General features: G+C 52.9%; 1 protein-coding gene across 1 annotated transcript; it reads right to left on the minus strand.

Moving 5' to 3' along the window:
* Positions 1–11,688: 11,688 nt before the first annotated feature.
* DIO3 (iodothyronine deiodinase 3) lies at positions 11,689–12,603 on the minus strand. Its single transcript, XM_004391336.3, has one exon. The coding sequence runs from the start codon at positions 12,601–12,603 to the stop codon at positions 11,689–11,691; it is 915 nt and encodes a 304-aa protein (XP_004391393.2).
* Between the last annotated feature and the right edge of the window lie 222 nt (positions 12,604–12,825).

The raw sequence follows: 12,825 nt of genomic DNA on the forward strand, positions 1-12,825 counted from the left end.
GGGAGCATCTCAGCACGGGAACCTCAGGTCCAAAGGACGCGCTCTGCTCCCGGCACTGCTTTCTTGGTGGTATGAGGTCCCCCACTCTCTGCTTGCTTCCCTTTCCTTTTATCTCTTGTAAGATAAAAGGTGGTGCAGGCCACACGCCAGGGAAACTCCCTTTACATTGGCTCAGGGAGGTGACCTTAGTAAGGGTGTTACAATCCCACCCTAATCCTCTTTAATATAAAATAACAATCACAAAATGGAGGACAACCACCCAATACTGGGAATCATGGTCCAGCCAAATTGATACACACATTTCTGGGGACATAATTCAATCCACGACAAACAGCAACTAGCACTTTCTTGTTTCTGGTTCTTTACTGTCCCCGGAGCAGAGTGGTCCCCATGCTGGGTCGATTCCCCCTGTCCGTAGCCCTGGACATTCGTTGGTTCTTTGGCTTGTAGACGATGCTCACATGGCATGTCTTCCCTGATGTGTGTGCCTCTGTGTCTAATTTGCTCTTTTTATAACTCAGAAGTCATTAGATTTAGAACCCACCCTACTCAGATATGATCTAATCAACGTAACAAAGAAAATGATATTCCCAAACAGGATCACATCCACAGCTACACGGGCCAGCAATTCAGTACGTATTTTGGGGGAACACAATTCAATCCCTAACATGTGCCGTAGACGAGGAGGAACGGCATTAAAGCTGGTTTCGCTTTATGCTCTCTGTAGGAGAAGTGTGAGTAAAATGCAAGTTAGGTTTAGGACTAATGCTGTGTGGGTTCTGGCCAAGATGGATGTAATGCATTGTCAAATTTACGCATAAAATATCTGAAATACCAAGAGCAGGCTAGCAGATGTGGGTGGTTTGGTGCTGCTGACATATACACTTACTGAGCTCTTACTGTGTACCAGGCACTGGACTGAGGACTGTACATACATGGTGCCATTTAATCACCTTCTACATTTCAAATTGTGCAGATACATAGTACTATCCCTATTTATAAGGAGTCCTGGTGGCACAGTGGTTAAGCGCTGGGCTGCTAACCGAAAGATCAGTGGTTTGAACCCACCAGCTGCTCCGCAGGAGAAAGATGTGGCAGTCTGCTCCCCTAAAGATTACAGCCTTGGAAACCCTATGGGGCAGTTCTACTCTGTCCTGTAGGGCCCTGTGAGTAGGAATCGACTCGACAGCAATGCGTTTATCCCTATTTATCTACGGAAGAAACTAATACAGTTCAGAGCTCAGTTCAATTCTAAATTATTTTCACTTTAAGCAAGTGTATCCCCCAACTGAGTTACAGTGATATACACAGAAAAAAAACGCCACTGCACTTAAACCAAGTGAGGACTTTTCCCGAGCTTTACCTCTGGGTCTTTACCGAGAAGAAACTAGAGTCCCTATTATAGTTATGTACATGACGCAGGGGTGGTTCCGTGGTACAATTCTTGCCTTCCATGCGGGAGACCCGGGCTCGATTCCTGGTCAATGCACCCATGTGCAGTCACCCCCCTCTGTCAGTGGAGGCTTGCGTGTTGCTATGATTCTGAGCAGGTTTCAGCAGAGCTTCCAGACTCAGATGGACTAGGAAGAAAGGCCAGGTGATCTACTTTCGAAAATCAGCCAGTGAAAACCCTATGGGTCACAACGGTCGGATCACAACTATGACGGGGACGGCTTAGCTATGGGCAGCGTTTCATTCCATCGTGCACGGGGTTGCCATGAGGTGGGGGCTGACTTGACAGCCGTTAACAATGACAGCAACGTGGTGTGTTAATGATCAAGAGCCTGGTGCTGCTCTCAGCACGGTGCTCCGAAGCCCCGGGCTCTGCTCAGAGCGGTGTGATTGGGTCCAACACTCCCAAAGGGTGGGGTGGAGGGTCAGGGGGTGGGGACACGAGGCCAGAGAGGGCAGGGCTCCTTGGGCGATCAGGCCACCAGGATGTAATGGTGCCTACCACCAACCACCACCCTGGGCCTGGGCTTGTCCCCACCCCCTGGGCTCACCCCACACCACCTTCAAGGTAAATCATCAACTCCATAGAGGGCCTTCCCCACGTCCCCTTCCAGCTCTGCCCCCCGCCCACCTGCCCCCACTCACGCATCATTGACTTCATAGCCCTTGCCCACACTTGCCAGGAGGTGGCACACTGCAGTGATGCACACGCTGTCTCTTCCACCCCTGACGCCCTTCCCACCTGGACCCCCGATCCTCCTCCATGCTCAGCTCCACCTCCATCTCCTCCAGGACACAGACAGACAGACAAAGAGGGGGTGACCTGCGGTTCCTTGTCCCTCCATGCGCATCGGGAAGCAACGGTAGGGAGCGTGGGTAAGACAGGCACCGAGAAGTGAAGGAAAAACAGCTGAGCTAGTTTTGTGTAACGTTCCCGCTGCCGTGGGGAGAAAGAACTACGTGCGCACACGCGCTTCGAAACCAGGCTGTGTAATTTCAGTGATTCCACTTAGGAGTTAAATGCTCTTATATTTGCAATTAAAACTGAAAAGAGGAAAAGTCAAATTCATGCTCATAACTTAAAGCTCGAGTTTCCCTTTACTTACAATGACATTAAATAACAAGTAAATGCCATGAGAAGTTGAGAGATCAGGGGAGAAAGAAAAAGGCTTTACATTTTAGTACCACTAATGGCACTTCTCCCCTGATTTTTTGAACAAGTGACCCCACATTTCAAAAATTTTTTTAGTTTGAAAAACTTCAAACCTATAAATCGCAAGAATAATAACAATAAACACCTGTACATTGCTCATCAAAATTCACTAATTGTCAACATTTCACCACATGTACTTGATCTCTTTTCTTTTATGGAGCCCTGGTGGTGCAGTGGTTAAGAGCTCAGCAACTAACCAAAAGGCTGGCAGTTCAAATCCACCAGTCACTCCTTGGAAACCCTATGGGGCAGTTCTACTCTGCCCTAAAGGGTCGCTATGAGTCCGAATTGACTCAACACAACGGGTGTGGCTTTTGGTTTCTTTTCCTTTATATTACATTTTCCCCGATCCAGTTAAGAGGAAGAGGCAGGCATCATATCACTTTAAAACGAGCTGCATCAAGCGGACTCTGACTCATGGCGACCTCGTGTGTCAGAGTAGAACTGTGCTCCACAGGGTTTTCAATGGCTGATTTTTTCGATGTAGATCACCAGATCCTTCTTCTGAAGCATCTCTGGGTAGACTCAAACCTCCAAACCTTTTGGTTAGCAGGCAGGCGTGTTAATGGTTTGCACCACCCAGGAACTCCATCATGTCACTTGACTTATCCCTGAATACTTCAGTATACATTTCCTAATAATAAGATGTTGTTGTTAGGCGCTGTGGAGTCAATTCTGACTCATAGCAACTTTATGTACAACAGATGGAAGCACTGCCCAGCCCTGCGCCATCCTCACAATCGGTGTTATGGTTGAGCCCATTGCTGCAGCCACCGTGTCAATCCATCTTGTTGAGGGTCTTCCTCTTTTTCGCTGATGCTCTACTTTACCAAGCATGATGTCCTTCTCTAGGGACTGATCTTTCCTGATAACATGTCCAAAGTATGTGAGAGGTAGTCTCACCGTCCTTACTTCTAAGGAGTGCTCTGGTTGTACTTCTTCCAAGACAGATTTGTTCATTCTTTTGGCAGTCCGTGGCATATTCCATATTATTCGCCAACAACACAATTCAAAGATGTCAATTCTTTTTCAGTTTTCCTTATTCATTGTCCAGCTTTTGCATGCATATGAAGCAATTTAAAACACCATGGCTTGGGTCAGGAGCATCTTAGCCTTCAAGGTGACATCTTTGCTTTTCAACACTTTAAAGAGTTCCTTTGCAGTCGATTTGCCCAACGCAAGGTGTCTTTTGATTTCTTGACTGCTGCTTCCATGGGTGTTGACTGTGGATCCAAGTAAAATGAAATTCTTGACAACGTCAGTCTTTTCTCTATTTATCATGATGTTGCTCATTGGTCCAGTTGTGAGGATTTTTGTTTTCTTTATGTTGAGGTGTAATTCTTACTGAAGGTTGTAATCTTTGATTTTCATCAGTAAGTGCTTCAAGTCTTCTTCACTTTTAGCAAACAAGGTTGTATCATCCGCATACTGCAGGTTGTTAATGAGTCTTCCTCCAATCCTAATGCCTTGTTCTTCTTCAAATAGTTCAGCTTCTCAGGTTATCTGCTCAGCATACAGATTGAACAGGTATGGTGAAAGGATACAACCCTGACACACACCATTCCTGCCTTTAAACCATGCAGTATCCCCTTGGTCTCTTCCATAGTCTCTTATATAACCACAATACCATTACTATTCTCAGAAAATGTATTGTTGATACAATTCTATTGTCTAATATACAGTCCATATCCAAATTTGCACTATTGTCTCAGCGCTTTTGTAAGTTTTTTAAAAATTAAGCCTTCTACTGGGGATCGTGCATTCTCTTTAGTCTCCATTAATGTGGAACAGCTTGGACAGGCTATCAGCCTTTTTTATTTTTGTGTCTTTCATGACTAGGCCTTCCCTATTTTTTAGTAGATGGAAAATGTCTTTCCAGTTGGCATCATCAACCTGCTTTTGACACCGTTTCTCAATTTTTCTTGTTTTTTCTCCCTGTCTCTGTGCTATCCCGTATTTCTCCAGGAAACATGGCCCCACATTTGCATTTTGTACTGGGCCCTGCAAAACTATGTGGCCAGCCATTTTCCCTTTGGCTGCGGGTCACCAGGTGTAGTCTCTGGGGATAGTCTGGGGCCTCCATCTGGCCACAGGGGCCCAGCTGTCTCTGGAAGATGAACTGAATATCTTTGAGACTTTAACTTTCCCACCCACATTCCTTTGAGCTCTGAGCCTTGCCCCTGCCAGGGTCTCAGAGAGGTTTCACTAATGCTCCAGTCGCTGTTCCTACCTGGGGTTGCTGGATTTACAAAAACAAACAACCCTGGATGTCCAGTGAAATTTGAATTTCAGATGAACAACCAATAAAATTTTTTTAGTCTAAGTATATCCCACGCAATATTTGGGACATACTTATGCTAAAAAAAATTTGTTGTTTATCTGAAATTTAAACTTATCTGGGTGTCTTGTATTTTATACAGCAACCTTATCCCCATTCTCCCTCCCAAACACCTCTCATATCTGCACCGCCCCCTCTCTGACCCATTCTGACCCTGGGGCCTGGGCCAGGATTCACCATTTCCAGTTAGAACCTGTGTCTTCCTGGCCTTCCTGCCCCCAGCGTTCTACACTCTACACCATAGCCACTGTTTTTCGTTTTATTTTTCTGTCATAAGAGCAATACACGCTCACTACAGAAAAATCATGAGGTACAGACCAGCAACAAGAGGAACCTAAGAAAACATTCGTCATGGCACCCACCCAAAGACAACCACTGCTAATACCTCTGGGTAGATTTTTCTAGAACTCGTATGTGTGTGTGTGTGTGTGTGTGTCTTTGCAGATATGAAAAAGTGCACAGGCCCCCATTTGGATCCCGGTCCTATACGCTGCGTTTCAGTAATTCCCGAGTGAGGAATCATTCCAAGTTGGAGAATCTGAAATTCCCTGCTGCTTTTTAGCCTCCGTGAGTGAAAGGGATGCTATGTGGCCGGCGTTAAACGCCCAGACCCTGGGGGCAGAGAAACCTGTGCTCAACACGGCTTTCTAGTCCGTGACCTTGGCCAGCTCACTCCACACATCCTGAGCCTCTGTTTCTTCATTAATGAAATGGGGCTTAACGATCGTATTCATCTTAAGAAGAGCGTTGTGAGGACTGAATACAACGATCCCGATACCGCACACGGCACAGCGCCGGGACCCCGGACCAGACGCTCCGCAGATGGTCCTGTTCCACGTGCGGATAGTCCCGCGATATCTCGGTTTCCTGGAAGGTTTTCATTGGCTGTATTTAACAGCAATCTGTTTTCTCACGTTTGTTCCGTGCAGATGGATTTTTGGGTGACATACAGAGAGGGGCATGCACCTCTTGACACCCACCTACCCCTTTGCTACTAGTTTGATTGTCTCCTTTAGGTCCGTTCCTGGAGGAGGCATTGTGTGGTCCAAAGGGGGAGATGCTGGCCTGCGCCCTGAAAGGCACCTGTGCCCCTCTGTCCGAGGTGGGTAGGTGGACCTGCCCGCCCCCGCTGGGCCTCTCACGGCCGCTTCCCACCACCTCACTTTCCTGTCCGAGGCCCCCACCCCTGGAGGTGCAGCGGCAGTCCTGGACTAGCGCTCAAGGCTCTGTCTGCTCCTCCTTGCCACCCTCCTGCTCCCAGCCACACCAGCGACACCAGGCCTCCAGGGCTTTGCGCTGGCAGGACCCTCTGCCCAGGACGCCCTTCCTCCCATGTCTTCGTGGAGGAGGCGCTTAGACCTTCACGGCTTGTCTCAGTCTCCTAGAGCTGCTGTCATAGAAACGCCACAGCTGGGGGCTTTAAAGAACAGAAATGTATTTTCTCACAGTTCAGGAGGCTGGAAGTCCGAATTCAGGGCGTGGCTCCAGGGGGAGGTCCTTCCCTGTCTGTTTCAGCTTCTGTTTGTTGTTAGCTGCTATGGGTCAGCCCCCCTCACGGCCACCCCGTGCAGGATGGAACGAAGCACTGCCCTGTCCTGTGCCATCCCCACGATCTGTTGCAGATCGGACCGTGATGATCCATAAGGTTTTCATTGGCTGATTTTTGGAAGTCGATTGCTAGGCTTTTCTTCCTAGTCTTCTTGGTCTGGACGTTCCTCTGCAACCTGTTCAACATCATCGTAACATTCAAGCTTCCACTGACAGACGGGTGGTGGCTTCGCATGAGGTACACCGGCCAGCAATTGAACCCGGGTCTCTGCATGGAAGACGAAAATTCTACCAGAGAACCACAGCTGCTCCCTCCAGCTTTTAGCAGCTACCAGCAATCCTTGTCTTCTTGGCTTGCACATGCGTCTGTCTCCATCATCTGTCTTCCTCTTCCCCTTGTGTGTGTCTTGGCATCTATTCTGCTCCTTTTGTAACTCAGAAATGATTAGGTTTAGGACACCTGCCCTACTCTGATATGACCTCAATAACGTAATCAAAGAAAAAACTTATTCCCAAACAGGGTGGTATTTACAGGTCCAGGGGTTAGGACTTCAATGTATTTTTTTGGGGGGAGACACAATTCAATCCATAACAGGAGTGAAATAACACCTTCTCTGTGATCTCTTCTAATACTCACCCTCCCCCACCACCCCGCTCAATGCTAAACTGATTCCTCCTTGTGATAAGCCCACATTCCAGTTACCATGGAGTTGATTCCAATTCATGGAGACCCCATGTATGTCAGAATAGAACTATGCTCCATAGGATCTAAAATGGCCAATTTTTTTGCAAGTAGATGGTCAAGCGTTTCTTCCAAGGCACTTCTGGGTGGACTTGAACCTCCAACCTTTTGGTTGGCAGCTGATTCTGTTAACTGTTTGCACCACCCAGGGAATCCAGCACACACTGGCCCTCAAAAATAATACCAATGGTGATGATGGTAACAGTAAGAATAACGGCTGCATCACCCCTCTTCTCCCCACAGATCAGAGCATCGCTTGAGGGCAGAGACAAGTACCTCCTCATGGGAGCACTGCAGACGTCAGCCTGTACCTGGCACAAGTCAGCATGGAGTGCAGACTTGCTCAGCCCAGATGGGCTGATGGGAAAAGTGTGCTGGGACAGGGAACAGCATGTGTAAAGTGTGTATGTGTGGGCTGCTGTGTGCAGCATGACCTCCCTTATAGGAAATACATCTGTGAATGTGCTCATGTATGTTTGCCAGTATGGGAACTAGAATCTGAAAGAAAATCCACTCAACAGTTAACAGAGCTATCTCTCGGACGAGGGGAGAAATGGGGACACTCAGGTGGCTTCTTTCAATTTCCAAACATTTCTGATCCCTCAGGAGGAATATGTTTCACAACGGCCAGCCGATCCACACACATATGTAACTGAAGGTCCCTGCGTGGTGCAAAAGGTTTGTGCTGTACTACAAACTTGAAAGTTCTCAGCTCAAACCCTCCCAGCAGCACGTCGGAAGAAAGGCCTGGTGATCTGCTTCCATTAAGATTACAGCCAAGAAAATCCTACGGAGCATGGAGTTTCTGTGAGTCACAATTAACACAACGACAGTGGCTTTTTTGTTGTTGTTCGTTTGTTTGTTTTTTGGTTTCTGGTTACCCTCGGTGAAATGAAATATTTTTAATTGGATTTTATTCTCTTTCAGTTCTTCAAAAATGCTGCACTTGGCCTGATGAGTTGATTTCATGATCCACTGCTGCATCTTGACCAGCAGCTGGAAAACTGCTCTAAGCGAGGCTTGTGCTTTCTGCTCTACGCTCTTCTGAATTTAACTCTTAATAGTGAGAACGGATTTATGTATCTTAGTATTTTTCGCTTCAAAACACTCATAAGAGAGCAAGTGGTAGTGCATTGGGAAAGCGTAAAACAATGAGAATCAAACAGCCTTTCTGGAAGGCACTTAGCAAAATGTGGCAAAACAGGCACGTTTAAAAATGCGCATGTGTTTTGACCTAGTAATTCCACTTTAGGAAGTGTACCAGCGGGGAAAAGCCGCTCCGCGCTGCGCGCACAGGCCGCTCCTCAAAACATCCCTAAACCTGCAGTCCGTGCAGCCTGGTAAACTGAATCATAGCCGTCCATCCCACGATGTGGTGCGGGGCCATTTAAAGCTTGTTATTGACATGGAAAGAGGGGTGCGTGGAAAGGGGGTGAGTGGAAGGAGAGTGCAGGCAGAGTCAAAAGTTGATGGCAGGCTACCAAGCAGACGGATGATCCGCTCTTGTTTTTAAAACACGTATTAAGTCCAAGTGTGCAGGGAGTTTGAAAGCGGCCACACCCGAGGCTACCTGGCCTTGGTTTTACGTATTTTCTTCGCCGGATCTTCCCGTGTTTTTTGCAAAGAGCGCGCATTACTTTTATAAGAAGGGGAGACATTAAAGGGAAGAAGTGAAAGAGAAAGAGGAAAAGAAAGGAAGAACTAGGGAAGAGGTGAAAAGGAGGGAGAAAGAAACCGAAAGATGAAGGGTAGGAAGGGAGGGAGAGGGGAGAGAAAAGAAAAGGAGGGATGCTCGACTCGCCTGGGGGAGGCGGCCAGAGCGGGGAGCGCTGGAGCCCAGTCCCGGCGCCGAAGGTCCGGGCGCCGCGGCGCGCGCTCAGAGCGTCGGGCCGGGGAGCCCTAGGGGCCCGAGGCGCCCGCTTGGCCAGGGCGGGAGGCGGCTCGGGCCAGTCCGCCGCACGCTTCGCTGGCGGAGCCCCTGCCGGGCCAGCCGCGCGCGCCAGGAGACCGGGAGCTCTGGCCAGCCTACCCCGAACGGGGTTTCGAGAAGAGGCAGCGCGGATGGGATGGGGGAGCTGGAGAAAGATCATCTGTGCCATTTTCTTTTTCCTTAAAAGTTATTTTCAGTGTAAGTTTAAAGGAAAAAAACAAAATAAAACCAGCAAACAAAAACAAAACCCAAGCTCGGGGTGTCAGTGACAAAAGTTTTCTCGGAGCAGCAGCGCGGGGGCTGGTGCGGAGCTGGGGGCGCTGGCGGAGCAGGGCCCCTGCTTCCCCCGCCGCCGCGCCCTTCGACCACGCGGAGCCCCCTTGCGCTGGCGTCTACCCCAGGCGCACGGACACCCGCCCTCCTCCTGCCCCCGGGACAGTCCCGGGCTCCCGGCGCTGACCGAGGACGCGGGCGGAGGATGCTCGGCGCCCCCCGCCCCCCTCTCAGATCTGCGGACTCGGGCCTCGGCACCCTTGCCCCCGCTCCCCCCACCACTTTTCTGTTCCAGGTGTCACTAGTAGAGGACAGGCAAGACTCCGGCGCTCCTGCAGTGACCCTTGCCCCGGGGGGCCAGGGTGGAGGTGAGGGCTGGGACTGTGCGGAGACTCCTGGCCACTGTTGCATGGCGCGAGTCTGCTCCCAACGCCCTCTTCCCCGCGCTCGGGGATCGTCCCCCCACCCCTTGCTCCGCCTCCCAACCTGGAGCTGCTGGGGGCGGCGGAGAGGTGGGGCTTGAACCTGGGGACGCGGAGGAGGGGAGGGAGGAGGGCTGCCCCGAGCGGCAGGCGCCTTTGCGCCCTCCCCAGCTCCACCGCCTGCCCCACTCCCTGGTCCCCCTTCCTAGCTCCCTCCCTTCAGCCTCCGCGCGCGCCTCCAGCGGAACTGGGCGAGGCTGGGGGTAGAGACGACTTCGCAGGTGCGCGCCGAGGGCAGGGGCAGAGCCCCCGCCCGGCGCCCCCCCACCCCCGTCGCCCCGGCAGCTGGAAGTTAGACGGGCGGCGCCGGGCCGGCTACCGCTGTGCGCGCGCGCGCGGTGCACAGAAGGACCCTCTCCTCCCGCTCCTCTTCCTCCTCCCTCTTCCCTCCCCAGGACTCCGCCGGGCTCCGCTCTTCCCCCGCCCCCGCCCCCGCCCCCGCCTGGTGTGTGCGTGTGTGTTCACGCGCGCGGGGGCACAGCGAAGCCCTCTCCCTCTCCTTTCTCCTCCAGCATCTCTGCAGGCAAAGCTCCTTCCCTCCCCCTAGCAGGGTCACTATGGGGACGCGAGGCAGAGATTTGTGTTTAATTCCTGCCGCTATTCAGAGGGAAGAGAAAAATCAAGGGACCAAAGGCAACCAGGAAGCAGTTTACTTAAAGCCTTTATTATTGTAGCGTAAAAGAAGTTTATATACAGGGAGTATTTCCAGCAAAACACTGACCAAATAGCCTTCAAACCAGGAGCCTCCAACCTCCCGGCCCCGCAATCAGCAGCTCTGCCCAGGAGGCCCCTCACTCGGGGTCCCCAGGCTCTCCCCCCATCTCCCTTCCCCCTGACTCCCACCACCCAAACCCACTCCCTAGGAGTCCCAGCCTCTTCTCTCGCCCTGGGGCGCTGCGAACCTAGCCAGTGCCTCTCAAGCCATTCCGGACTCTGAAGTCCCGAAGCAGCCTCCCCCTCCCTCTCCCACCCCCTTTAAGGTGATTTCCTCTCGGAAACCCAGAGCACTTTTCCCTTCTCGGTTTAGGACTGCTGCGAGTCCCCTGCAGTTCGGAACCAGCTCGTGGTCAAGACCAATTAGAGACAGTTCTTCATCAGCTGTGGGGCTCCAGCGCACCGGAAACAAGAGGGGAAAACTACCCTGCCCACCCTCCCTACCCCGCTCCCTTACCCTCCCCCAACGAAGGGACAAGAAATAGACACAAAAGCAGTAGGGCACCCCCTCCTCGCGTGCGACAGGTGTGGGTGCCAGGAAACTAGTGCGCACTCCACGCGCCACTGGAGCCCAGCTGCGCTCAGGGCGCGCGGGAGCCGCCAAGTTCTCTTTGCGCTGGAGAGGCGCAGGGCCACCGCTTCTGACTGAAGGCGCTCTGACTCTTTTCTCTGGGGAGCGGGTGCAAGAAAGCGCGGCAGAGGCCTCTGTGCGGACAAGTCCTGGGGCACACACGCAAGGGTGAGAGCCGCATCACGCTCCGAAGTGGAGTTAGAGCAAGCCAGGCAGGTACAGGCAGAGACAGTTCCAGAAGCAGAGTCCCCAGGGAGAGTCTTTAGGTGGCTTGGCTGAGGGCGCAGACTCAAACCTGCGGCGCTTGGCTCAGCGCAGACATCCCATTGGGGCCTCGCCAAGCTTGACTTCGTTTGAGTGCTTGCACGTGGGCCTCGAAGGCGGAAGGTGCAACCCGCCAAGTTCAGGCAACTGTCCTTAGTTGTTTACACCCGACGAGCCGGAGCACTGTGTAGCTGCTCGTCGTAGCGCTCTAGCCAGGTGCGCAACTCTGCTACCTGGTAGCCGTCGGGGCCACGGCCACCCTGGTACATAATGGTGCCATTCTGGATGACGTAGAGACGCTCAAAGTAGGCGCCGTAGGCCGAGCTGCTTGAGTTGGTCATGGTGTCGAGAACCAGCGCGCATCCGGGCGCGCCTTGCTGCAGTACCCGTGCGGCGCTGACGCGGTCTTCCAGGCTTCGGTGCTGGGGGATGCTGTAGGGGGAGTCTGTGGTGACCCAGCCATCGGAGGGGTGCGCTTCCTCGATGTAGATGATGAGGAAGTCCACATCGCGCCGGTACTTGGTGACCAGGCGCTGGAAGGCGCTCATGCGCGCCATGAACGGCGGTCAGGTGCAGCTGCCGAAATTGAGTACCAGCGGGCGGTTCCCACGCGCGTAGTCGAGGATGCGCTGGCTCTGGAAGCCGTCGGGCAGGACCACCTCGGAGTTGGGTGCTGGGCCGCCCTGGTGCGCCTGCTTGAAGAAATCCAACTTCTGGCCGTGCCACACCGCCTTGAGCGACGCCAGGGTGCAGAGGCGGTTGTCGTCGGACACGCAGATGGGGGGGTCGTCGAGGGGCACCTCTTCGCCGTCGCTGTTGAGCTCCACCTCGGGCTCGGGCTGACCCCGGCGGCGGCGGCCCAGGAAATGCTTGCGGATGCACAGGAAATCGAGGAGCCAGAGCATGAAGGCCGTGCCGAGGAAGCGCGGGAAGAGCACGAGGCACGAGGCCGTCTGGGCGCACAGCCGCAGCGAGTGAAGCAGCAGGGAGCGGAGCATGGTGGTAGCAGCCCCCTGACCACCCTGAGCCACCCCTTCGACTCCGGCCAACGACGGCGGGGTGGCCCGGCGCGGCATCTGGGCTTCGGCCTTGCGGGAGCTGGATTTATAGCCGAAGCTTCAATTGGCTGGAGACTCCACCTCCGGCCGGGCCCGCCCCCTGCAACTTGAGCCGGGAGAGAGCACCCCGCGGCGCGGCCAAAGCCCCGGCTCAGGGTCTGGGCGATCAGGGCGGTCGGGGCCGGCGGAGGAGGGTCCGGGTGCGCGGCGCTCTCAGGGGCGGGGGCCCGGGCGCGGCGG

The sequence above is a fragment of the Trichechus manatus genome, unplaced genomic scaffold, assembly GCF_000243295.1.
Source record: "Trichechus manatus latirostris isolate Lorelei unplaced genomic scaffold, TriManLat1.0 scaffold00045, whole genome shotgun sequence".
Classification (NCBI taxonomy): Eukaryota; Metazoa; Chordata; class Mammalia; order Sirenia; family Trichechidae; genus Trichechus; species Trichechus manatus.